Genomic DNA, 27,740 nt, shown 5'->3' with positions numbered 1-27,740 from the left:
CGGACGGACAGGGGAGACGACAATATACGTCCACATGAAAATGTGAGCGTATTAAAAAACACACTGAAAATCCTGTGGATGGATCCTGATTAACAGATAAAGTCCTTATACTTATTACTTTGTTTGTCATTTGTACATGTCCAGAACCATATCCCTGTAATGAGTATGAAAAAGACTATTTTAATTATGTATTTTTAGTGATAAACCTTAGTTGCCACCTGTAAACCATGAATATTCAATACAGAATTCCTATAAAATAACACCACAAGTAAATTTCTAAATCTAGGTAAGATTTATTTTTTTAACAATGGAGACATAATGAGCTTTAAAACAATTAGTTTATTAACATAATATGTTTAACTAATCATAATGCTTTTACAATAATTTCAGTCAAAAAGTGGAAAATTTTACAGCCTACTTGTTATAATTTCAGCAAAAAAAAAACCCCTACAGTGAATTAAAATACAGTAATAAGGATCTATATTGCACATATTCTGTAACTTAGTATTTAACAGCCCTATAACTGAAATGAAGTCAACAGTAATATCCATAAACTTAATAAACCTTTAAGAGAACCACATTCTATATTAATAAAGATCAATCCATTAAAAAACAACAGTACAAAACTATTCTCTGATAATTCTCTTACCTTACATTTCTTATCCTAAAATACCTGGATTGATCACATAGGTTAAAATTTTTAATGTTTTTGAATGATGAAGGACCAGAACTTCAACTATATGTGCCTTGTAACTGACAGTAAAGACACAAAAAAAAGACTGAAATTTCACAAATCTTGAAAGTCAAAATATGTACTATTTTTATGTGAATAATCTTATTGTTATATAATCAATAATAAAGTACATCTAGTAGTATGAAAAAAATACTTTATTAAGAATGGCCTAGCTTGGACGAAAGAGAAAGCAAAATTGTTATTACTTTATATGCCTAAGACACATACTAAGATGTTGATGAGAAATCAATAGAAACCGATGTCAACTTTAAATGGCCATAACTTGGAGAACTTTTTACATTACTTTTGATTGTGTGTGATCTTAACCAATATGTCTAACTTTTATTCTGGAATGGTTGTAGGTAGGTGTTATAGTAGTTCTCAATTTTACTGTATTATAAACCGAATTATAAAAACAATGTTACTTCCATACATGTATATTTTGCTCTTTTTGGCCTTTCACACACTAAAGATTTTTTGTATATAATTACAAAAAAAAGAATACATATTATACATATTTTTTTCAGACTAAGGACCATAGATAGCTAATGTGCAATGGCATAGCTCGAGTTTGTGCCACCCGAGTTGGTTCTCAAGTCTGCTGCCCTGTCACACTTTTCAAGGAAAAAAAAAAACCCTTTTAGGAAGACTAAAGCCTATGTAAAACCAACTAAGATATTTTGTTTTAGAGTATATAGCATTCCATGTCTATTAAAGTACATACTGCATGATATTTATGAATGACACATAGATTATGTATGATAAATAATCAATATTTACAACCTATAATACATAGAATAAAACACACTGACATATATATGTATAATTCATTAATCTTCTCCTGCAGGTATTGCATCTTCTAATCTTTTTACAAACTTTAACCGTAATTCAGTTAAATTATCCCCCTTTAACTGATCTTGAACAAATCGTACATCTACATCCATCTGCACCTGAGCACAAAAAAAAATTATAAGAATCAAATATTTATGTGACAAAATAAACATAGAAATGTCCCAAAAGGTCATCAGGTGAGCTGAATGAGATGATAGATTTCTAGTAAATATGTTGTTAATTTGGGGTTTAGATACTCTCATTTTTAGGAGGTCTGAATAAAAAAAAGCCACAATGGAGACAATGGGTTTGGGTTCACTTAGATTCGCAATCATTCGCCCCTGTTAACTCATCATAAAATAGTTTATTCTCTTAATAGGAATGGAATAGGATTTACTGTCAACACAATATTTCTATCATTTTAAGCCTAACATATGGTAACAATTATATCTATGCAAGGGAGTATAATTTTGCCTCGCTTACTATGCCACTGACAACTTACATGTATCAGAACTACATGTACCAATCTGACACCAGACCTCTGATTTTTAACAAGTGGAACTACAGGTACTACCGTACACGTACTGTCAGCCTTGCAGTCATTACCCCTGACCAGTACAAACTAACTGTAGGCATGATGAATGAAAATGGTTCTTTCAATCCGCAACAGATTTTGAATTCAGGAAATTCTATGCTTTTAACAGTGTAACATATATTCCGGGTATGCAACAGAATTCTACATACCATTTCTAATGCTCCTTTTAAAACACCAGTTAAAAGATTGGAATAATTCAATGCATTGTGACCATCAGGTAGTTCTACAAAATCTATAAGTGGATTATTTTCTATTAATAGAGAGAATTCATCTCCAGATGGACTCCAGTTACTAATAACAGGTGTTATACCAAGATACATTTTAAACGCTACCTGAAATACAAAACTTTCATAGTAAATAAATTACCCAGGGGTGTAAGAGTATAGACTAAACCAGCAGCTGTCAGGCAAGATACGCCCACATTTTGCAAGAGATGGATAGAGAGCAAGCTAAAAAATAAAAACCACACGATTTTTCATACAATCAGGAGCCATAATCCAAGAAGTTATGGTCTGAAATATGCGGATATTGAAAGGGACTGAGATCTTTGGGATATAAAGATATATTTTAAGTTTTATCAAAATCAGACAAAAATTGTGACTTCTATAGGGTCCACAACCTTCGTATTACATACTTCTATACAATTTAATTGCAAGAAGCGGCCATTTTGTCGGGCAGCTTCAGTTCGATTTTCACAAGATTCGAACTCAACCATCATTAGGGTGTAACCACACGATTTTTCATACAATCAGGGGCCATAATCCAAGAAGTTATGGTCTGAAATACGCGGATATTGAAAGGGACTGAGATCTTTGGGTTATAAAGATATATTTTAAGTTTCATCAAGATCAGACAAAAATTGTGACTTCTATAGGGTCCACAACCTTCGTATTACATACTTCTATACAATTTGATTGCAAGAAGCGGCCATTTTTTGGGCAGCTTCAGTTCGATTTTCACAAAATTCGAACTCAACCATCATTAGGGTGTAACTGTGATATAAAAATTGTGACCTCTAGAGGGACCACAAGCTAAAAACGTGATTATTCGTACAATCAAGGGCCATAATTCAGGAAGTTAAGATCTGCTATGCGCGAATATCGAAAGGAACCAAGATCTTTCGGTTATAAAGATGTATTTCAGGTTTCATCAAAATCGGATCAAAATTGTGTCCTCTAGAGGGTCCACAACCTTGATATACCATATATTTACATTATTTGCGTACGAGGGGCGGCCAATTTGTCCGGCAGTTTTGGTCCGATTTTCACGAAATTCAGTTATTTTCCGTACAATCAGGGGCCATAATTCAGGAAGTTACAATCCAACATGCGCAAATATCAAAATGAACCAATATCTTTAGGTTATAAACAAGCATTTCAAGTTTCATCAAAATCAGATGGAAATTGTGACGTCTAGAGTGTCCACAAGCTAAAAATGTGAATTTTCGTACCTTCAGGGGCCATAATCCATGAAATTTCGATCCGATACATGCCAATATTAGTGACAATATTTGCTGATAAATGAAAGTTGTTTCAGTAGATTGGGCTGCGTACATGTATGTCTAATAAGTTCTAATAGTATAAAATTAACTTATGTTTAAGATGTTACATGCATTAATAAAGAAATTAATTTTGCCAGGTGAAACCAAAGGCACCCAATCGTAGCTAAAAACAAGCACATCAGTATATCTCAACGTTTTTAGCTATGTTTTCGTAGCATGCGTTGCGACCCATTTGTGTCAATATCTAGGTCCCAAATATAAGCGATTTAGCTCATTTAAAGGGAGTACTTGGGACCTCTGGCTGATGAACAATGTGCCACTTCCCACAAACATGGAAATTGGAAAAAGTTTCTAAAATTTTTAATTATTATAACTATTGTACTGGAAAGCATGACGATTGGGGATTACGCAGATTTGTCAAAACATCACTCTAGTCATTACGCTCTAGTGAAGAAATTGCAGATCATTTACTACAGTAAACTTCGCATAAGTCGGATCTAAGTGGACTGACAAATTTTATCCGAGTTAAGCGAAGATCCGAGTAAGCCGAAGACCCAAATTCAATCTTAGCTCAGTTAGAAATAAACTGCAAGAGACAGGTAATAATTGATTCAAAGGCACATTTCAAGCTCTAGTTCGTGGAATAGACAACTTCTGTTTTGGTGCAAGTAGATAACTTCCGTTTTGTCGCCATCTTTGAACAATGATCTAAATTTTCTTGTACAGCAGACAACAAGTTTCAAATTTTCCAGGAAAATTCTATTATTGTGTCGCATCAAATAAGCTGATTTGAGTTAAAATCAGAATTCCACACCACCCCCAGCACCCCCCCCCCCCCCAATCCTTATTACAAAAGTAAATACTTGCTAAAACTGACCTTGGATATAATATCTGCTGTCTCTCTAAAGTCGTTACATCTTCCGATATTAGCTCTGGCTAGAAAATCTTCTATCAATCGAACACCGATATTGTATCCCCTAAAAATAAACAAATATAGACAACAAAACATACACCCAGTAGCACTGTGATCCCCTCATTATATAACCTTATAAAATATTTCAAAAGTATTGTATGTTAATTGGAGTCTCTACATAGTGTTAACAAGTCACCTCAATCCCAAAATAAATATACTCAGCCAAATTAAAAACTTGACACTGATGAATTTCAACAAATTTTTTTTTCTGCTAAGTCAAATAAATTTTAAAGTGTTTCTAACGATAGTAAGTAGTAAGAAGCCTTTAATTTCATAAAATTGTAAAGTCACGTGAATCACGTGACTTTTGAGCATATAAAGATGAAAAACATGTGCAAACACAAACTCATGAGGTCAATCGATGCAAGTTTGCTTAAACTGAACACGCACACGTAACTTGAACTGGAAAAACAAATTAAAATTGTTATTTTCATCTTTGTTAGAAACTGCTGCGCCTTTCAAATGTAGAACGTCTACGTGCTATAGGTAGGCTCTATGCTGGTCAGTCTGTGGTCACTGTTGCAAGAGCCTTTAATTGTTCACGCCAGACAATAATTAATCTTAGAATGAGAGTGCTTCAAACTGGAACTATTGCCGACCGCCCAAGGGCGGGAGCGCCACGTGTGACGTCACTTCAGGAAGATCAAGCAATACGATTACGTCATCTTAGAAACAGATTTGTCACTGCAACCTCCACAAGTAGAGAGATGTTTGGTGGAAGGGTAACTGCACAAACTGTTCGAAATCGCTTGCAGGCTGCTGGTCTTCGAGCTCGGAGGCCCTATAATGGACCAATATTGACACCTCTTCATCGCCCTAACCGACTTGTGTGGACCACAAGACACATAAGATTTACTCAAAGACAGTGGAATTCTGTTGTCTTTAGTGACGAATCTCGATTCAATTTCAGATTTGCCGATAGCAGGGCCCGAGTGTACCGCAGACGAGGTGAACGCTACGCTCAAGTATGCGTCAAAGAAGTTGACCGATTTGGTGGCGGCAGCGTCATGGTTTGGGGTTCTTTTTGTGCACATGGACGTTCTCCTCTTGTTGTTGTCCAAGGGAACTTAAATGCTGTCCAGTACAGGGATCAGATTTTGCAACCTGTTCTTCCGTTTATGCAGAGACATGGGCCTGGACTAACGTTTCAACAAGATAATGCTCGACCCCATACAGCAATTGCTACAAAGAATTTTTTAAGAAATACCGGTGTCCAAGTCCTGGATTGGCCGTCGCTTAGGCCCGACCTTAATCCTATTGAACACATCTGGGACGAACTGGGTCGACGTGTTCGTCAGCAAGTGAATCCACCACTGACGTTGCAGGACCTTCAACATGCTCTTGCTGAGCAGTGGCGACGTCTTCCTCGGGTAGTGTTTACTAATGTTCTGAGATCCATGAGAAGACGTTGTGTGGCAGTATGAGACGCTAGAGGAGGCCACAACCGTTACTAAACACTTTATTCCGATTGTTCTACAAGTCTGTGAATTTCATTTTGGGGGGTACTGTGACATCACGAACGTTATCAATGTCAAGGACTTTCGGCGAGACGTATTCTTGCTTTCTGTTGATGTCAAGGTCGTCTGTGCACAACATAACACTAAAATAGTTGCCTTAAACCAAATATTAAAAATCTAGTCCCAAAAATTCCGAGTGTCAAGTTTTTAATTTGGCTGAGTATAGATAGATGGCACTTATCATTACTTGCATATTTGTCTTTTTGTAAAGCTTTGAATAATCAAATTATGGAGTGTTTGTATCTCAGCTAATTCGTTATTCTAGATATATTTAATTGACACGTATACTATTACTATCTCCCTGATAATGTCTATTACATCGTTAACACATTTCATCGCGTGCATTTTGCATACCGATAGTTCATTGGCCAATCACGCTATTTTACCGACATTTCGCCTAATAGTTTGGATGCAGCTATGGCGGGTGTGGCGCCAGGCAGGGTAAGCTTACTCTTCCGGACACCTGTTACCACTGTTTGTCGTGTATTTTGTACACGAGGAGCAGTCCATTTGCTGATTACACTATTTAGCTCGAATACACTATTTTGCCTATAACGTTTTTTAGGACTTTGAATTCTGTCTTATGGTTTGGATTGTTCGTACTTGGTTTTATTTTATTATTATTATAAATATGCCTAAGCTGAATACCAAACTTATTCAAGGTATCTGATCAATCAAATTGTTTATATCTGCTGTAATGAAACTATACACTAAGTTAGAATCAGTTTGTTCCAAATCAGAGACAGTGTTTACCATAATGAACATCTACTTCAAAATTTGAACATACATGTACTTCCTCAATTTAATTTGAAGTAAAGTTATCGTGTTCTAAAATCTCGCTAATTCACACTGTTTATCCCTGCTTTATATCTAAGCAAAAAATGCTCATCATTGAAATGAGTTAAGAGATTCACCTACATGTAACTAACATCTACACCAAGTTTGAACATTCTAACTTGATTAAATTGCAGAGTTTTTGTGTTCCGAAAGATGTGATAGACAGACACAAAGACAGCTGGTTAGCCTCAGGAGAAGATGCTCCTAATTAAACTCAGAAAAGACATTGTCCTAACAAACACATACATGTACACCACATTTCAACATTTTACCTGAAAAATCATTGACATAACTTGTGTACTTATTTAAATATGGATACATGTACCATATTGTTTTATGCCAGTATGAATACCACATTGTTTATCTACCCCAGTGATTCTCAACCAGTGTGCCGCGGCACACCCTAAGTGTGTCGCAAAATGCGAAAAACCATGTGATCCCAATTGAGTATTCACTGGTGTCTACTGATATTTAGTTTGAGTCATTCTATGTTTCTATGACTACTCTCTGTCTACAGTTGTATGTCGTCTGACTTTGCAAAATTCAAATATGTTTCATATATATTTAGCCAGGTGTGTCGCTAATTTGTCATGTGTTCCAAGGTGTGTCGTCGGCCAAAAAAGGTTGAGAACCACTGATCTACCCTGTAACAGCATGTACATGTACGTAACCTAATATAGTCTTACATTTTCTCCAGCTGTTTATTAACTTCTTCATCATTTTCATAATCCTTCATAAGTTGTGAAACCAGTGCCCCATATGTCAAAGTAAATAATTCCCCATTCTATTAAAACAAAAACAAAGAATTAGTGTCACTGTCTGCAAAGTTTCTTCTCAAAGTATATTGGGTATTGATATATGTTAAGCTTAGTCAATAATAGTTTTCCATGTTTGGCCATGTAGGCTCATTATTTACACTATTACATTGAAAGTGATTAATTACACCATTACATTGAAAGCGATTAATTACCATTCCCGATTACCTATATAAACCTGTTCAACAGACATTAAAAAGGCAACCATGAATGTTTTAACCCAGCCCTGCTTTAGAAATGAAATGGGGTTTAACACCCTACTTCTCTGCACCAATCAGTCTTGATAGACTTACATGTATATGGAGGATCAGGATACTGGTATAAAAAACATTTCGGTTCTATGTCACCTGCCAAATTTTTCCTGCTTCAAAGACATTAATTGTCACACTGAACATATTCAAGGCATTAATTGTTAGAGTTGAATATGTTCAGTGTGAACCTAAAGTTGCAGTTGCATACTCAAAAAGTCATCAGGTAATTTTTATTAGGCCCAATAATGACAATAGTGAATTATAAAGATACATATATAGGATTATTCTGTAACAAAGTAGGTCTGTGTTCAGATTCCATGTGTGTGTCCCCCAATACATAATTATCTCCTAACATACCGACAATTATACATATACCGGTACCACAATATTCAAAAAGTCTTAATTTAGTTTCTTATGTTTATCGTCACTAAATAAACATTCATGTTGTATTTAACAAGTTATAATTATTTAAACTTCAATAGACTGAAAAGGTAAACAACATGTAGACATTATATCGAGGCATTTGTGAGTACAAAATAGGTTACATGCCCTTGGTTTGAAATTAGTCGCACCTAAAGGGATGTGGTCATAATGGCCCAATGCCATGACGGCCAAAAATAGGTTTGGTCAAAACAATTTGGTAATAACAGCCAATAAATTTGGTCATAATGGCCAAAAATTTTAGTCGTAATGGCCAAACATTTTTAATTTAATGAAAAATAATATATTTAAACAAAACATCGATGTGGTGCTACAGTTATACAAACCATGTGTCCTGGAGGCATAACAACCCAAGCCAACCCGGAAAATTACATGCTGTAAAGTGTAATTGTAATTCAAGGGAAAGAGGTGCGTACTAATTAATCAACTGATTGGATAATCCCTAATTAGGTACTTCACATCCTCTGATTAGATTAGGTGATATATGAGATAAACATCATGTAAGGGTTATCGACTGAGACAGAGGGGTTCAAGTTAGATGAACACCCGAGCTCATGCAAGGTTGTACACTGAGAACGCATCAGCGTTCGAAGTGTTCAATTGCGCTAGCTCGGGTGTTCATCTAACTTGACCCCGAGGGTCGAAGGTCAATAACTGACTTACACACTGGATTCTCTGTGTAAGAAGTTGAATGAATCAATGAAAATGGGCAGATACAAGAGAGACGCAAGTTTATCACAGGCACTTTATCACACAAAATAATTTTACCGATTCGTCTGTAACAGGTATCAATACTTTATTTTGCCGTCATAATATATTGTTGTTTACTCAGCAGATTGGGGAGTGGGTCATTAAAATGAATATAGCTGAATATACCTGTTTATTTACGATGCATACGAATCAGATCATTCCAATGTCAGATTTTTGAAATACAATTTTAAGAAATGTGGATTGGTAAATGTATTTTAAGCCTATTTGCTGATTTCCGGTTTTCGGCACTTTTTATACGCCAACATGTCGTATATTGTCGTCGCTCCCGTCCGGTGTCCATGCTCTGGAGGCTTACAATTGTGGTCATGAGACGAAGAATCCTATTGATTTTCAATGATTTTCCATAATGACTTCCAGATTTATGGACCTTGATATTTAATGTTTTTAGTACTCAACGTCAGTACATGTATAGGGCAGAATTAGAGGCCAAACAATTATGACAATTACTTAATGGGTTTGTTATTCGTAATTATATTTGTGTGTGTTGTAAATGTTTTCCTTACCGACAAGGGGGGTTCGATGGCCGAATGGTTAGCACGTGCGTGTTGTATCATAAGGTCTGTCAATGAGTCAACTGGCGTGGTTTCGATTTCCTGGTTGTAGTTTGTACGTGACACGTGGTTTCGATTTCCTGGTTGTAGTTTGTACGTGACAAGGAGTTGGGTAGCCCGTCCAACCTCGTGGGTTATCTCCGGGTCCTCCGGTTTCCTCCCACTGCTAAAGACCCCTATGCGCAGGCGAATTTTTGAAATTAAATTGAACCATGTCCCGAAATGACCTAGTTTATGTCAATCTGACGTTAAACCCCATTTCTCTCTCCTTACCGACAAAGGAAATAAATATGTGACACCCCTTATTGACTGCGCAGACGACTTAGCTACTGTGGGCGTATGTTTCGTCGCCTGGCAATCAATCTTTAAAATCCACAACAGGCCAATGAATAATGTAATAAATATCAATTTGGTGTGAGTGGGATATGCTGCATTGACTGGAATATGTTTTACATTCACGAATTGTCAGCCACAGAACAAACTAACCATGTGCGAAAAAATAGCATGTGCGATGATGTAGGAAAGGTATTTTACAAGATTACATTTATCTAAAACATGACCAAACAGAAATTTATCCCAGTTCGCTAGGTTTTGTGTATTTGTTCCTTATACTATTGGATGCCTTTTCTAACTGATGGTACTATTTCACAATCTACAGTGAAAAAATATTCATTTATTGTTGTAACTAAATTAATTGCACATTTATTTTTTTCACTAAGTTTCATCACTCTCTATCAGATAGAATCAAGATTATCTTGTCCCAAACCATCGACTAATGAAATCGATTAGCTCTGCTTAGCTTCAGCTCGAAATGTTAATCATTGAACTCAGTCAAGACATTCACCTAATGAACATCTACATCAAGTTTAAACATTCACCTATAGACACCTACGCCAAGTTTGAACATTCTACCTCAATTAGAAGGAGAGTTATTGTGTTCCAAAGTCTCGACCAATCAAATTGCTTATCACTCTGCTTACCCTTAGCAAAAAATGTTCATTATCGAACTTAGTCAAGATATTGATATAATAAAGCTATACACCAAGTGCCCTCACTTTCACTTAATTAGAACTAAAGTTATCGTGTCCCAAAGCATCAACCAATCTAATTGCTTATCTCTGCTTACCCTAAGCAGAAAATGCTCATCTTCAAACGCCATCAAGGCATTGACCTAATAAACACCTACATTCTAGCTCAATTAGAAAGAGAGTTATTGTGTCCCAAAAAGTGTGACGGACAGACAGACAGGCGGATCGACAGACAGTCGAACTCATTTTAATAGTCCCCTGCTTTCTTCGAAAGAGAAAAAAACATGTATTGTGTTGAAAGTTATAATTACAAATTACAATATCATGTTACAATATTACAAAATTTGTAATATTACAAAATGTATTTTAGGTTAAGCTAAACCAGTCTACTGGTCGTTTTCTGACTAATTGACAGGTCTGAATAACCAAGGCTATTTTCTCCGAAACATTACAGACAGGTAGATCAAGAAATCTAATTTAGTAACAAGTGATCAGTTAGGCAACTCAACGATTGTTTTGGGAACCTTGTAAAACCAAAAGGAAAATACTACTAGTAACTGTCTAGTATCCTGTTGTTGTCGAACCCCAGTGTTTCGGAGATATTAAATTGTACTAAACCAAAAGATGTTGCTCCTAATGGCATAGTTAATATTAAAGCAAATTAAAAAACAAAATGAATTTAATTTTCTAAAGCTGCTGTAACAACTAAATAGGTAAATATTAGGGCTGTGTCGATATATCGATACACCGATATGTATCGATACGTTCCAGCGATATTTATATCAATACGTAATATAGCCGTATCGTTGAAAAAATTCTTCAGTTAAGAAAGACCAAGAAACCCAAGTGGCGAAAGAAGACGATCTCAGCATGGTTTGCCAATTGAGCGTCTTCCGCGCTCTGTTATGAATTCCAGGTACCGGCAGATATTAAGATAGTAACTGGATCATACATTGATGGATTCACTGAACAGTTGTTAGGTAAATTTAAATCTTCATTGAATATAATCCCCTGACAGAACACTGAATACACCAGAAACAGTCATTTAATAATATATTTTCCTGATAGAATATCGCTTTACGTCAACAAACCAGTTCTAAATAGCGCTTACCGTTATGATTTTTTTTTTTTTTATACACATTCTGACAAAGGCTTAATTTAAAAAATATTGTTTTTATTGAAGGCTATATCATAATCGTACGGAAGTTTTATTTTAAAGCAATTTCAAGTATGATTGTCATGTGACAATTGTGCCGTACGTGTGTCTATCAATTGACGAATGAATAAAAACTTTTGCCAAGTTACGTGGCTAGTTAACTGATAGACAAAGACTACAAATTGTGTTATGAAGAATTGCCATGGTGCCATATCAGCTTATTTTGTGTACGTACGACATTTTCTGATACTGGCAATAGTTGAAAAATGCTAATATTTTAGATCATCGACTTATGAAAAGTGAACGTTTCATCGAATAAACGAAGACAGTAATTAATTTATTCTGGAATATTACTCGAACTTCAAGATAGTATGTGAATTAAATAAGGAAAATTTTCAAAAGGTGTACCTGTTGTTATTTTTGTGGTAATCACATACATTTAAATACGACATTCTCCACAACAAATTACCAAGAATTATTTTTGTTGAAGTCTAGTTATATTAAAGGGAATGGAGCTTATAATTAACCCATATCTTATGGGACCTCAATTGACCCAATCTGGCCGGTTTGTTTCAAAATGGATTAAGAACCCTGATGCTTACCCATCTCCAACATATTGAAACAGAATGTAGTTTGAGATTATTTTGGGCATAATTCGTGATGTCATCATATCGCGACACGTATCGTGTATCGGGTTGTCGTATCGTCAATACGTATCGTATCGAAAATGAACTGTATCGACACAGCCCTAGTAAATATCTACAGTTATTCAGAATCGTTAACAATAGGAAATTAAAAACTTGTAAATTGGACACTCATAATCAAAATTAATCAGTCAGCTTTAAACTGGACGCAAGTACAATTTAGATGATTGTTGGTGTTTTTTAAACGATTTTTACCATTTTTAAACAAAGAGTTGATATTAAAGAATGTCAAAGAAATTAATGCTACATACACAAGATGAAGATTAAATGATACCTGGGTTACAGTGTTTATATATTGCAATGAATAAGTGTAGAGCAATCTTACTTAGAATGATATCATTTTAATGATATCATTCTAAATAAGATTGGTCTACAGGATAACGGTATTTTTATACTTACAACTTTTCTGATATCTGTGCCTCTGGCTGCCTGTCTTGACATTTTTGCTTCAGATCCTAAAACACCTCCTACGAATTTATTATTTTGATCGGAAGTGAGATGCCAAGCCGGAAGTACAGATATCGGATGTGCTACTTTTATTTTCCTTAGCGTTAAACATATTAAATTTGATTGGTTCAAAAATCAAGGGCTAAAGCTATGTTTAGTTCCCTCCCCCACCCACTTTCCCAAAACACACACCCTTTCGCTTTTTCTCCCTTTTGCATGGCGGTCTTTGTTGACATTTTGGTGTAGAATTGAAGAAAAGGGTTTGAATATACATTTTCTGTCAGGTTTTGGTGAATATTCATGATTTTGAGGCGGAAGGATACAAGAGTTAAGAAGTTGGTTAGGTTGAAATGTAGGGCGGAAAATTGCATGTTTAATTATCTCTACTTCCAGGTTGTGTATCTCAAGTTTTTCATGATGAACCTCATACGTGCTTTTGGACAAGAGGTGACCACATGTTGCTCCATCTGTGGTAGAAAGCGTTCTACCCAACGAAAATTTGGGAAAAATTTAGAGCCGATCTAAGAGACGAGAATTAACACTAAAGTCAATGGGGAAATCATTGGTGATCTGTAGCCATAAGATCGCCATTTAGCCGGAAGTGGCATGGCGACGACGATGAAAAATAGTGCACATGTTCATCACGCGAACTAAATAAACTTGACAGCTAATTAACTAGAGTAATTAACAGTTCAACACCACTCTGTAGAAATGACAGACTACAAAGAAGAACAGAATAATGAGATAGAAGCATTGCAGTCAATATACTCGGAAGAATTAGAGGGTAATTATTATTAATTTTCAGTATTCAGATATCGCCTAAAAAAGAATGTTTTGTTGTAGTTTGTACTGACCGAGAACGTTTCGGGAACCGAGATTTTCATCAGAGGGCAAGCCATTCCGTGTAATTTTTTCTAAATTATATTCATTACGACCTTATGATTTAGCTCAACTTAATTGAAAAAATTGACCACGCTGCATACAGAATACAGAAGTCTGACATTATAAGGTCCATGGTCTGACTTTATTTATAGTTTACTGTCTGATTCATCGTAAATTTTAAACGGATTTCTTCGATTATGAACAAACTACTTAACTTTGGTTATTATAAACTTACCTGTGTGTTTGTAATGAACTCCCATTCGATAAAATCCATTGCACAACTAATTATCACAACGATGAGAACAATTTCTCTCTTGAAAAATTTGAAAATTTACTTGTAATTTCGACAGAGGCGATGTCACCAATGTCTTCGTGACGTATTGGTCGAATCCAATATACCTGTTGCGGGGGTTGGTTAACATTGAAAGATAGTTTGACAGCGCGATCATTTTGATCGTATATGGGTTTGGGCGACGAAAAATATCAATTGAAGGCAATTACATAGGAGATTTATATGGAAACCATTGATCGCCAGTCTATCAAATTTTCTTCACAATTAAAATATCACTGATTGCACGGATACTCGTAAAAATAAAGTCATGAATAAACTATAAATATCCTATCTTCTTTATGTTATAAATAATTTAACAATTAGGATCATGAAGCTTACCTCCGAATTCTCTGAGTGTATTTTTAATTTTATACGCATTCTTTCGATCGAATAATAACCGCTTCAGTAACATCTTTAAGCGTGTTGCGGCAGCCCTCAGCGTGTCTATTGCCGTATTGGGTGCCCGGGTGGGTATATAATGCTACTAAGCCCGTATGACCCCGTAAGAAGCGGAACATTAATTCTCGATTCGACAGTTTTGATCGAAGTGTGATAAAGCCCGTAAAACGAATGTATAGTTGTGTTTGTGCGGCATGCGTGTTCAAAAGTAAATAATCCCATCCGAGTCGCTAATCAAATAATTAGAACAAAATATTTCAAAAAGTAAAGCTATAAAATTTGCAGAGATTTTACTAGAATGTAAAAGACGGTAACTAAATACAGGAATGCGGGTAGTTATGTGTGCGAACGCTCAAACTCAATGCCAATTGTCGTAGGTATCCAGACCACTCGGACCAAAGACTACTCGGACTAAGACCAGTCGGACCAAAACAAGACCAGTCGGACCAATTAAATTATATTATAAGGCTAGACAATATGCTATTTATTTATTATTAAATCACAATACAAAGAAGCAAATAATTCTTATACGGAATTCTTATATTTAGAGTTGTTTGGTTCAATTTTGTGTACGTAAATAAATCAACGATTAGTTTTAAAATTAATTAATAATGGTGCAAAAAAAAAATATCAATCTAATTTTTCTTTACTCTTGCAATGAGACTCGGTATTTCCAGACTTTTGACAGTTTCTACATATACGGGTATACTGTTCTTGTCTGATAGCCTAATTTTACTTTTTCCACATTCGCTGTATCCCCAGTGGTTTCATTCCGTTCTACCCCACTAACCCCTGGGTTACTATATATGGGGGGGGGGGTGGAGACACGTTTTCAAGTTATCCGCCCTTGATGCGTTAATATAAACAGCACATAATAATACGAAGACCGGACGTTTATATGCCCCTTTTTAATCGTGACTACAAGTGTGGTTCTCGATATTTTGCGATTTGGAATACAATTATCAATTTATTCAAACAACACGTTATTATTAGTTCGAGTAGTCATATTAAAACACACACAGTTATCAATTTATTCAAATAAAACTTTATTATTGGTTCGAGTAGTCATATTAAAATAAACACAATTATCAATTTATTAAAATAACACTTTATTATTGGTTCGAGTAATTATATTAAAACAAACGCAATTATCAATTTATTAAAACAACATTTTATTATTGGTCCGAGTCGTCTTTCTGTTGGGTCCGAATAGTCTTTTTGTATGGTCAGAGTAGTCTATTTGTTTGGGCTGAGTGGTCTATCACTTGGTCCGACTGGTCTTGAACCGAGTGATCTTTGGTCCGAGTGGTCATGGATTCTTGTCGTAATTGTACTTGAATTTCCTATACTGTCACCCCTAATACGAAATGATATCTTCCGCAGAGTGACGTAACCATCTTCCATATTGGTATTTTTCTCTGGGAAAAGTTTGTGATATTTCAATTTTTCAAGAGAGAACTTGTTTTCATCGTTGTGATAATTAGTTGTGCAATGGATTTTATCGAATGGGAGTTCATTACAAACACACAGGTAAGTTTATAATAACCAACGTTAAGTAGTTTGTTCATAATCGAAGAAATCCGTTTAAAATTTACGATGAATCAGACAGTAGGCATACCTTTCACACATTGTGTGTGTGTGGGGGCACTCACGACATTTTGGACCCCTGTCATTTGGGACTCAACATAAACGACATTTGGGACTCAGTTGACGACGTTTGGGACTTGATTGGCGTCAATTGGGACTCAACACAAACGACATTTGAGACTCAATATAAACGACAGTTGGGACTATTTATTTATGAGATATATGATATATAATAACAGCTGTCTTAGTTGTCTTTCGTTTTATTTAGTTGATCGGCGATTGTTGAGACCGCGATTAACACTGCTAGTTCTCCTTTGATTTGTTTTATCTGCGAGTATAAAACTTCTCCTTTGTTTTGTTTTATCTGCGAGTATAAAACTTGACAATAATATAATATATTGTTGAAAATTTGTGTATATTTAGTAATACTTCGTTGTTTCTCTTTTATCAAATAGTAAACGAGCTTGATTGACCGACCACTGCTAATGTTTTTTTCGTGAAACGGTATAACTACAATCAACACATGGCCGCCATTCTCGATGATTGACAATCACGTTTTTTTTCATCCACCAAAGAACCGTTAGGTTTCTTTGAACATTCTGCAATAACATCGGGATTATCAGTTAATCAGCTTTAATTATCCCGCTTTGATCGTTGCCATTTCTTATCGTTTGGTTGAGCCTTTTACTAACCACATGTTTCATGTTAATAAATATTTTCTTTCGTGTTTTGAATTGGCCTATTTCTAATAAATTATCCCGAGTCCCAAACGTTGTATACCCGAGTCCCAAACGTTGTATACCCGAGTCCCAAACGACGTATACCAAAGTCCCAAATGTCGTGGTCATATTTTTTTGAGTCCCAAATGACGCGAGTCCCAAATGACATGTAATCTGTGTGTGTGTGGGGGGGGGGGTGTCTTTCATCGCGCGACCGGTTTACCTTTCATCCCAAATTTACAGGGGTGGTTTCATCCCACAAATTAAAAAAAACAACTGTATTACATGATTTTTTAATATTTTATTTATAATTATACATTCTGCTGATGCATTAAATATCTTTTCATTTGTGTCTGTTTCCCATGCTTCCTATTTATGTGTAAATACAACTCAACTCTCTCACTCCAGTTATTTGCGTATTTTTATTATTAATCCATAACAATTAATTACATGTTTAATTAACAATAAATGATTAATTGAGTGTTTATTTAACAATAAGTAAGTGTTTAGCAGTTTATTTAACAATAAGTTTGATGTACAACTCAAGTATTTAATTATATTATAATAACAAGGGGGATGAAACAGCTCCATAAGAAATGAGGTTGGTATGAAACAGCCCAGTATTAAACGGTCGTGGGATGAACTGACCCACACTAAGTTCACACGTAACATACTTCGCTCTAGTAGGTTTACCAGCACACAAAGTGCGACTGAAATTTTAGCATATTAAATGCAAGATGAAAGGCGTCAATCGGTAAATAATTAAACATGCATGTCAGAGCTTATTCAGTGAGCCATTATTGAACAACAATAAAACACACTGACATTGACAAACAAAATTTGTCCAGTAAAACAAGTTTATCGAAAATAACATTTTCCTACACCCTGTTTCAATAGGTTGGCCTACATGTACATCATGATGTCTCAAAAATTTTAAATCAGAACAAAATATGATTTTATATAAAGTTGCAGTGAATTCGTTGGGACATACATGTACATGTAGAACCAAACATAAAGTTGGATTTATAAACAATAACGCTATGAAATTAGTAATATTGGAGGTTGTATAAGAATTAAATAAAGTGTAGTCTGCCATAAAACGGAAGGAGAGTGTTACATGTAGTGAGTATTGTGAGATAATTAACGAAGAAATATCTTCAGCGAGTCAAAACAATATGGCACGTGATATACCTTATTGTAGTGTGCCAGACAAGATAATGTAAGAAATTTTAATCATTTCAAGTGCCTGTGGATGGATATCTGTACAAATTAGTATGGAATCTGGTCAGAACAAACATTATTGTTTTTACATTAAATATGGAAAAAAAAGATCAACTGCAAACGTGTAAGATAATTAAATGTTGTTTATGATCGATATTTTCTTTTCCTATATTTCCAGTGATAGAAATAGAACCATACTATGTATTTGCATTAGAGTTATCCTCAGCTGCTGGAGAAGAACCCCAAGATGATACAAGTAGGTCTAAGACTTAGACATTTATTCATTTTCCCATGTTAATTGTAACAGAATGATCAACCATAAACTTTATGCATTGTGTATGAATAATCAAAATTTATTTCTTAAAGGAAGTTGTCTACCATTTATGAATGATTTGCAAAGCATTATTGATTATTGGAAAAGCTATGTACTTTTTGAGTCAGTATCTTTGTAAATGATATACTAATTAATGTTTGTGTATTATTTCATCTAGTTACCTGTACTCTACAATTTACATATACCCCAAAATACCCTGATGAGGCTCCTCAGATAGAAATAACAGAAAGTGAAAATTTAGATTTTGATCAGACAAAAGAATTAAATAGATTTATGAGAGAAACAGTAAGATTTTACTACCATATTATTTCTAATTAATCAAAAATACTGGTAATTAAAATAAAGAGTTTTAAGGTTAACATATATTTAACTTTAATGCAACAGCAATTCAGATGTTTGGTAGTATCAGGATATGCTAGCCTGGTTGTTGTGATTTCTTTGCATGAACATATCTCTTAGATACATTTACGTGCCATACCTATCTATTGGTCAATCCATCAGTCACCTGAATATTTTGAGACATGAATTTCACTACCATTGTTCAAAACTTTAATGTCAATTTTTTATGTATTTGCTTTTTCACTTGATAGTATGGTTGTGCCAATTTTTTTAAAATAAATATCAGTAACACTAACAGTACACATTTAGCAGACTTAATGTTGATCATTGAACATCATAAATAGATATAACTTTAGCTCTATAATAAAGGAGTACAATAAGACAGTTGTCATAAATTTTGACAAATTATTCTTAAACTTAATCATTGGAGTGAGATTTGTAAAACACAGTATTAAAATGCCTTTAAATAACATTGACCTCATGTGATAGTATCACATCACTGATAATGTTGACCAACCATAGTGACTATTTCTACTCCATTTATAGGCTGAAGAAAATCTGGGTATGGTTATGGTTTTCACAATTGTTTCTGCTGTACAAGAAAAATTAGGAAATCTTATTGAAGAAGCTAAAGAGAAAATACTGCAGGAAAAAGAAAGAAAATTAAAAGAAGAGGAAGAGATAGCTTTTGTAAGATTTCTTCTTTCTTTTTTTTTGCATGATTGAAAGTTTCCTCTCACTGCTGGAGAGGTAAAAGTAAAGATAAATTGTGAGACAAGATAACTGCATGAAATTATTGCAATAGACAATGTGTAAACATAAATATGACATGAAATTATTGCTATTGGCTGTAACCAGTGATGTTCATTAATTTGGAAATGAGGTAGGATCAACAGAGAAGCCAACTAATTAAGTAGAGAAAGCTGGACAATATTACCAGTGGCTTGAATGTTGTACAGTCAACTATACTATAACAATTGGATTAAAATACAGATCTGTATTTTGTATCATGTTTATACTTTCGATGGCATTCACCAGACGCTTTGTTTTCTTTTTTGTGAATGTCAAACCACAGTTCTGCGTGCCACATAAGAAGTCGATTCAATAAACCCCTTGATTGGCTAATCCATCACATCACAGAGAACGTGGGTTATTTAACAACACTTCCGATCTGATTAAAACACAGATTTCGTTTCGTTTTTTATAGTTCAAAATTTCGTTTTACTTGTCTTTACTACACTAGGATCTGCAAGAGTTATTATCATTGACGTGTTCTGGATGATGTGAGGGATTAGCCAAGGAAACGGTCTGTTACAGCGAGCCTTTGGCGTGTGGTGCACGAAACTGTAAACGAAACTGTGAGTTATCCACTAGAAACATCAATGCTGATTGGTTAATCAAGTGTCTGACGTCATAAGGTCAAAAGCCGCTCGTATAACCTCTGACGCGACCTCCCAAAACAACTGGTCAGATCTTCATGTAGCGTAGGCCATCGAAAGTATAAAAAACGAAACGGAATATAGATCTGTATTTTAATCAGATTGCAACACTTCCAGATCCTTGAAGACCAGTAAAACAAAATTTTGAACTATAAAAAACGAAATAGGATCTTTGTTTTAATCAGATTGCATACTAAATGCTTTTAATTTCAAAGCCATGCCGTTATCAAAATAAAATTAATAGATAAATACAATCAATGCTCAAATTACTATCTAATAATAAGCATGAATGGAAGAACTCAGTTTTGTGATCAATTGCAAGGGAAGAAACTCCATTATGTAAACAATCATTTTCAGTCCTTACATGTACCTGTGAAATAGGGGGGAGACTATAGGTTTTCTCACCGTCCTGTCATTTTGTTTCTTGGAATTTTTTAAAATTTAACATTGAGATATTTGATTGAATTTTAGTAGAGTGCTGTATACCCGGTATTGCAAATTTACAGATCAAGTTCTTGGGATTCCGTCAAAGTTAGGTTCCTTTGTTGATTTAAAAACAAGGAAAATTCGTCTATATAGACATTTCTTCTATAAAGTTTTGAGGTATTTGATCAAGGGTACACTCTTGTATATAGCAGAGTTACAGATCAAATTTGCTTTTCTTGGTGGGATTCCTTTATATTTTTGCTTAAAATAAAACTCTTTTTTCCAGAATTATTTTAAGTTTAACTTTGAGCTGTTTTATTGAGGGTTGGTACACTCATAGCAGAATTAAACATTTCTGTGAAAATCAGTTTTTCAAAATTTATTCCATCTATATATATTTGGATTATATATTCAAAGAAATATTTTCACAGAATCAGCCTTTTACAGATTGTATAAATTTGTTGGAACTTAGTAATACTCTCAGAATACTAATTGTCCCCCACCTTTCGAAGAAAGCAGAGTACTATTAAAATGGGTTCGTCTGTCTGTCTGTCTGTCCGTGACACTTTTTTTGACACAATACCTCTCCTTCTAATTGAGCTAGAATGTTCAAACTTGGTGTAGGTGTTTATTAGGTCAATGCCTTGATGGAGTTCGAAGATGAGCATTTTCGGCTTAGGGAAAAAGGAGATAAGCAATTTGATTGGTTGATGCTTTGGGACACGATAACTCTAATTCAAATTAAGTGAGAGTGATGAAACTTGGTGTATAGTTTCATTACATCAATACCTTGACTAAGTTCGATAATGAGCATTTTCTGCTCATGGTAAGCAGAGTGATAAGCAATTTGATTGGTCGAGACTTTGGAACACAATAACTCACGTTCTAATTGAGCTAGAATGTTCAAACTTTGTGTAGGTGTTTATTAGGTCGATGCCTTGATGGAGTTCAAAGATGAGCATTTTCTGCTTAGGGTAAGCAGAGATAAGCAATTTGATAGGTTGATGCTTTGGGACACGATAACTTAGTTCTATTTAAGTGAGAGTGATGAAACTTGGTGTATAGTTTTATTACATCAATACCTTGACTATAAATTCGACAATGAGCATTTTCTGCTCAGCGTAAGGAGAGCGATAAGCAATTTCATTGGCCGAGACTTTGGAACACAATAACTCTCTTTCTAATTGGACTAGAATGTTTAAACTTGGTGTAGGGGTTTATTAGGTCAATGCCTTGGTGGAGTTCCAAGATGAGCATTTTCTGCTTAGGGTAAGCAGAGATAGGCAATTTGATTGTTTGATGCTTTGGGACACGATAACTTTAGTGATGAAACTTGGTGTATAGTTTTATTACATCAATACCTTGACTATAAATTCGATAATGAGCACTTTCTGCTCAGGGTAAGCAGAGCGATAAGCAGTTTGATTGGCCAAGACTTTGGAACACAGTAACTCTCCTTCTAATTGAGGTAGAATGTTCAAACTTGGTGTAGGTGTTCGTTAGGTGAATGCCTTGATCTAGTTCCATAATAAACATTTGTCTGCTTACAGTAAGCAGAGATAAGCAATCTGATTGGCTGATGCTTTGGGGCACGATAACTTTTGTTATAATTAAGTGAGAGTGATGAAACTCCCGAGTATAGATTCATTATATCATTACCTTGACTAAGTTCGATGATGAGAATTTTCTGCTTAAGCCAAGGAGTGATAAGCAATTTGATTGGTCAAGACTTTGGAACATAACAACTCTGCTTTTTATTGAGGTAAAATGTTTAAACTTGATGTAGATGTTCATTAGGTGAAAGTCTTGACTGAGTTCAATGATTAACATTTCGAGCTAAAGCTAAGCAGAGCTAAGCAATTTCAATGGTCGATGCTTTAGGACAAGATAACTTTGATTCTATCTGATAGAGTGATGAAACTTAGTGTATAGTTGATAATCAGTTTGATTGCTTGATACTTTTGAAAAAATAAATGTGCGATAAATTAAAATGTGTCATCTATTTATTTTGGGATTTCGGCATTAGACATCAGCCTCACTATTGGCTTTTATATTTACATATAAAATAAAACATGTAAATGTGAATGCATGTAAAGTTTTCTTTCTTTACAGTACCATATGTTAATCTTATTTTGTAACCTTCAGGATAACACTCAAAATAACAATATTCCTACTATGTCACTCTCATAGTTATAATTTACATCTGCACTAAATGTTTTTTTTGTATGTTTCAGAAAAAGTTTCAAGGAACTCGGGTTACGATAGAAAATTTTTTAGCATGGAAAGCAAAGTTTGATGCAGAGATGGCTGAATTAAAGCAGAAAAAACAAAGTAAAGAATCATCATCAAAGAAGAAAACAGGTATACCGAAAACTGGCATTATTATTTCTCTCTTGACATTATTACAGATTGTTCAAACCAGTGTAATAAATCAATTGGTCATTTAGAAGAGTGGTAGGTGTGTTGGAGGAGGAGCCACTATAAAAGGAGCCTGTAGCCGAACAAACATATATACTAAACAGCGAAAAAAAAGTCCGTACAATTTCAAAATCAGAGAGGCACTTTAATCAAATCATTCTAGAAAACTATGGAGTGGAATATCCTTCATAATTCTAATTCCTAAGCTAGTAATGCGTAAGCTAATACTAATGGATCAAAGCAATTTTTTGTGAACAGTATGTTGACACATAAGTGATTTATTTATCACAATTCCAAGACATTACGAGAAGGTTTAGAGTATGTACACAGTCTATACATCAGTATCTGGCGTGACCACCGCGAGTGTCAATAAAAGCAGCGCAGCGTCTGTACATGGAGTTGACCAGGCGATTGATGAACGTCATTGGCACCTGGAACCATACTCTCAGAAAAGCCTGGCGCAATCCATCGGCTGTGTTTGGTCTCAGTACGACGTTATTAAGTCTCCTCTGAATTTCATCCCAAAGATGTTCAATGGGGTTTAAGTCCGGACTAAGGGCCGGCCAGTGCATAATGTTGACACCGTTCTGCTGTAGAAAGTCCCGAGTAACTCTGGCAGTGTGGGCACGGGCATTGTCATGCTGGAAAACGATGTTTCGATGACGTGCAAAATGGGGTATGACATGGGGTCTGAGAGTTTGATCGATGTAGCGCTTTGCTGTGATGCTGCCGTCTCCCTGGACCAAGATTTTGGAACACCACAGGAAACCCTCTTTGGTTCATGCCGATTCTACCCCAAACCATGAGTCTCGTTCCATGACACATTGGTCAGAATAGCGCTGGCCACGTCGACGCCATATTGTGGTCCTGCCATCTGCAGTTGATACGCAATACCGACTAATCTGTGAACGGAACAGTTCTCCATTGACTGTGTCGCCAGTTCTAGTGTTGTTGGGCAAACTGTAGACATTCACGTCGATGGTGAGGATCGGTCCACGGTAAGATCTATGACAATAGATGTTCTCTCTGATGAGACGTCAGCGCACTGTATCGGTACTTATGAGTCTTCTGTGTGTTCCCACTGTCTGCCGTGCTGTCTCAGATGCCTGTGTGAAGGGATTCTGCACATGTTGTTGCACAACATGGCAGTCTTGTCGCCTTGTGGTAGCCCTTGGTCCAACAGTTCGGGGGCGATCATCAATGGTGTTGGTGGCTCGAAAGCGTTGCTGAAGCCTGTAGATGGTCCGAACATTGACCTGGAAGTGATTGGCAACGGCTTGGGCAGTGTGGCCAGCGTCAAGTCTTCCAAGCACCTGATTCCTCTGAGCTACCAAGAGTTGTGACATGCTGCTGACGTTGTAGTGTGAATGATTCAACCAGGTATGAGGGTGCATTTTATACGGTTGGTCCCGGTGAACAGCACGTGCAGCATGAGTTAAATGAAAATCATGGAGAACACATTACCATCTCAGAAGTCAGGTTGCGTTTTTGAGAACATTTCCTGGGTTCAATTCTGTGTTTGAGAAGGAGCCTTAGTACTCAGGTGAAGTTGGAGATGTGCTCACAAATATACAATAAAAACATTTGGCAAGTTTTATGCATGCGTCTATTCAGAGTGACATTTCTTTTGCTGCTTAGTATAGTATCTTTGGAACACCAAATTAATAAGTGCAATAGGGCAGTGTGTCAATGGCATATCCAAGATACTATATAAAACCTATCTATGACTGAATTTTGATAGGGTTCCTCATTATCAGTAGTTAGCTATATAATCCCATCTAGTTTCAAATTAAAATCTTAAAAACTCTTAGAGGAATATTGGGTGTTCCACCTCTAAATATTATGCAACTGTGATGTAGAAGACATAGTAATCTGGCAAACAGAATGGAAAGATTTGCAACCCTGCAAACATTTCACTTGTTAGTGAACATTTTCGGCTTAGGATAAACAATTTGATTGGGCTATGCTTTGGGGAGTTTTGGTCACCTTGACTAAGTTCGATAATGAGAATTTTGAGCTCAAGTTAAGTAGAGTAATAAGCAATTTGATTGGTCGAGACTTTGGAGCTCGACAACTTTGATTCTGATTGAGAATTGGCATATATTATTACATCAATACCTTGACTTAGTTCGATAATGCACATTTCCTATAGTTTCATTACATCAGAACCTCCACTGAGTTCAATAATGAACATTTTCTGCATCAATGTTTTGGGACATGATAACCTTGATTCCAATTGTGTAAGAGTGGTGAAACTTGGAGTATACTTTCAGTACATCAAACTTGGAGTATAGTTTCAGTACATTAATACCATGACAAAGTTCGATGATGAGCGATTTGATTGGTCGAGACTTTGGAGCTCAACACTACTGATTCTAATTCGGTGAAAATGCTCACATTAAACTTTGATAAGCAATATTAGGATGCTTTATAAAAAGATAAACATGCAATTAAAAAATGTGTGTCATCTAATTACTTTTTCAATTGGGCAGGGTATATCAGCCTCACTGTTGACTTGTTCTAGTTACATATAACGCACTGGATTTCATTACTGATTATTATAAAACACAATGTACTTACTATAGATATTGAATGTTAGAAATAAATTATGATCAATGTATCTGTTATCTTCCCCCCCCCCCCCCCCATAGAATTTTGTATACAATTAGTTACTTGGAAAACTATTCTTTGCGTGCAGATGTAGAATCAACTGGCCATGATCTAGTGTCTTAAAATGATAGATCTATGCTGCACTGTTTAAGTGCAGAGATTTACTATAGCTATGAAGTTGTTATAACTTTTATATATATATTGATTTATAGGTCGACAGTTATTTTTAGAGGATCAATCACTCAACGAATCAGATATCAATTTCTTACCTTCAGGTACGTTAAAGTTAAAAGTTGAAGAAATAATTAATATTTATTTCTTTGTTAAAGAAAACTTCCCAGTGTAATCATGTATGAAAATCAAAATACAAAATGTGAAGTAATAGTCCCTATACAGTGTCTGAATTTTTCAGCTTGAAATGATCCTGAAAAAAATGTGTATCATTTGATTTGACAAAATGTGACTGGGATAATGTTTGTATCACTGCAAACTAATAAAAAAAACAATTTGTGTGTCTAGACACATAATGATTACTGAATTCAATGTCCTAATCACATGAATTGTCAAAAGAGATAAGGTGCAGTTAACGAGGGCTGACCTACTGTCATATATCACAAATCAACCTAACTCAACCTTACTACCAGATCTCGATGGTAGTAAAAACACATTATTACTCCAAGGTTCCCCAGCTCTACCGGTCTTCGAGCAGGCTTTTCTTTAAAAAACTGGTTTATGTTGATCATGAACTGGTTGGCTTGAAAACGTGGGCTCTAGTAGTAAATTATCTTCCTGAAAAAATGATGACATATGCATGTGCCCATGTTAATAAATGCTAACCTTCAAAGTAGTAATAAGTCAACAACCCAAGCCAGAATTATTTGTCGTCGTAAATCAGATTTAAATCATACTAATTGTTGAATATGCAGATGAATGTAGAAATTTGTACAGTTTAAGTTGTCTTGAATAATACCAGTTTAAATATAATCATCTTAAGGGCCTATATATGAGACATTAAAAGTCGGTGATCGAAAAAGCATATTCTCCTATCTGACAGATCTTAAGTAATTTTATCGTAATTGATATGTTTAACTATTGTTATCAGTAAAAGGTATCTTCTGTTTCTTTCCTTTGTTGAAATCTTGATTATTTCTATACTAGTACATGTTTTAAATACTTTCTAGAAGAAAATGCTGTTGAAGTTGATGAATCATTATTTCAAGATTTGGATGATTTAGATCTTGATGAAGAATTAGATATTGATGATGATGATGATTGATGCTAACCGTCCTTTTAAGTTAATCTCTGTAAATAAACGTTATTTTATTGCTGATTTTTTTGTTGTTCATTTCTATACTATTCAAAAAAAGTAGGGGATATTTGATTTTTAAGTGTTATTAAAGTCACCTAATGAAACTGACGAAGAACAAATGACAAAATGAAATGAAGTTCACATTCATCGATTTATTCCAAATGATCACAGACTGACCATTATAAGGGTAAAATGATACCCGGGGTCAAACAGCAAAGTTACCACAGCATCACAACCAAGTCAGTAATGGGTAAATCCTCCTCTGTTTGCCAAACAAGCATTGATCCGACGTGGCATACTCCTAATGAGACGTCTAAGGTCATTTTGGTCCAGATTGTCCCATTCCTGTTGCAACGCAGCAGCAAGTTCTTGGACATTGGCAGGACGTTGTTGACGTTGACGTAACCTCTGTCCAAGCATGTCCCAGACATGCTCGATGGGGGAGAGGTCGGGACTCAGTGCTGGCCAAGGTAATGTGGTGATGTTCTGTTGTTGGAGGTAACCTGTAACGATCCTGGCCCTATGACATCTTGCGTTGTCATCCTGGAAGATGAAACGGCGGCCATGACGTCGTG

At 35.4% G+C, this 27,740-nt stretch overlaps 2 protein-coding genes across 3 annotated transcripts; one reads left to right on the top strand and one right to left on the bottom strand.

Annotated features, from left to right (window-relative positions):
* Positions 1–269: 269 nt before the first annotated feature.
* LOC126812376 (trafficking protein particle complex subunit 3) lies at positions 270–13,217 on the bottom strand. Its single transcript, XM_050538742.1, has 5 exons — positions 13,104–13,217; positions 7,674–7,771; positions 4,538–4,637; positions 2,309–2,491; positions 270–1,683 (listed from the first exon to the last, which is right to left on the bottom strand). The coding sequence occupies exons 1-5, from the start codon at positions 13,143–13,145 to the stop codon at positions 1,564–1,566; spliced, it is 543 nt and encodes a 180-aa protein (XP_050394699.1). The 5' UTR covers positions 13,146–13,217; the 3' UTR covers positions 270–1,563.
* A 516-nt stretch (positions 13,218–13,733) lies between these two features.
* On the top strand, positions 13,734–27,186 carry LOC126812377 (RWD domain-containing protein 1). 2 transcript variants are annotated; one of them, XM_056098707.1, is made up of 7 exons: positions 13,734–13,935; positions 18,469–18,546; positions 18,782–18,909; positions 19,510–19,653; positions 23,063–23,189; positions 26,069–26,131; positions 27,041–27,186. In XM_056098707.1, the coding sequence occupies exons 1-7, from the start codon at positions 13,863–13,865 to the stop codon at positions 27,130–27,132; spliced, it is 705 nt and encodes a 234-aa protein (XP_055954682.1). In that variant the 5' UTR covers positions 13,734–13,862; the 3' UTR covers positions 27,133–27,186. The 2 variants fall into 2 exon arrangements, with proteins under 2 accessions (XP_055954682.1, XP_050394700.1); XM_050538743.2 differs by having other exon boundaries at positions 27,038–27,186.
* The last annotated feature ends 554 nt before the right edge of the window (positions 27,187–27,740 follow it).

Source organism: Patella vulgata, chromosome 2 (assembly GCF_932274485.2).
Source record: "Patella vulgata chromosome 2, xgPatVulg1.2, whole genome shotgun sequence".
NCBI lineage: Eukaryota > Metazoa > Mollusca > Gastropoda > Patellidae > Patella > Patella vulgata.
This window is presented reverse-complemented; position numbering and strand designations above follow the sequence as displayed.

Bases quoted from the DNA above. Each gene is read 5' to 3' on its own strand.
- LOC126812377 (XM_050538743.2), top strand. From the start codon at position 13,863: ATGACAGACTACAAAGAAGAACAGAATAATGAGATAGAAGCATTGCAG. The intron at 19,654-23,062 runs GTAAGATTTCTT...TGTATGTTTCAG, and splicing joins AAGAGGAAGAGATAGCTTTT to AAAAAGTTTCAAGGAACTCG. The intron at 23,190-26,068 runs GTATACCGAAAA...ATTGATTTATAG, and splicing joins ATCATCAAAGAAGAAAACAG to GTCGACAGTTATTTTTAGAG.
- LOC126812376 (XM_050538742.1), bottom strand. From the start codon at position 13,145: ATGTCAAGACAGGCAGCCAGAGGCACAGATATCAGAAAAGTT. The intron at 2,492-4,537 runs GTCAGTTTTAGC...TTTGTATTTCAG, and splicing joins CAGCAGATATTATATCCAAG to GTAGCGTTTAAAATGTATCT. The intron at 1,684-2,308 runs GTATGTAGAATT...TTTTGTGCTCAG, and splicing joins TAAAAGGAGCATTAGAAATG to GTGCAGATGGATGTAGATGT.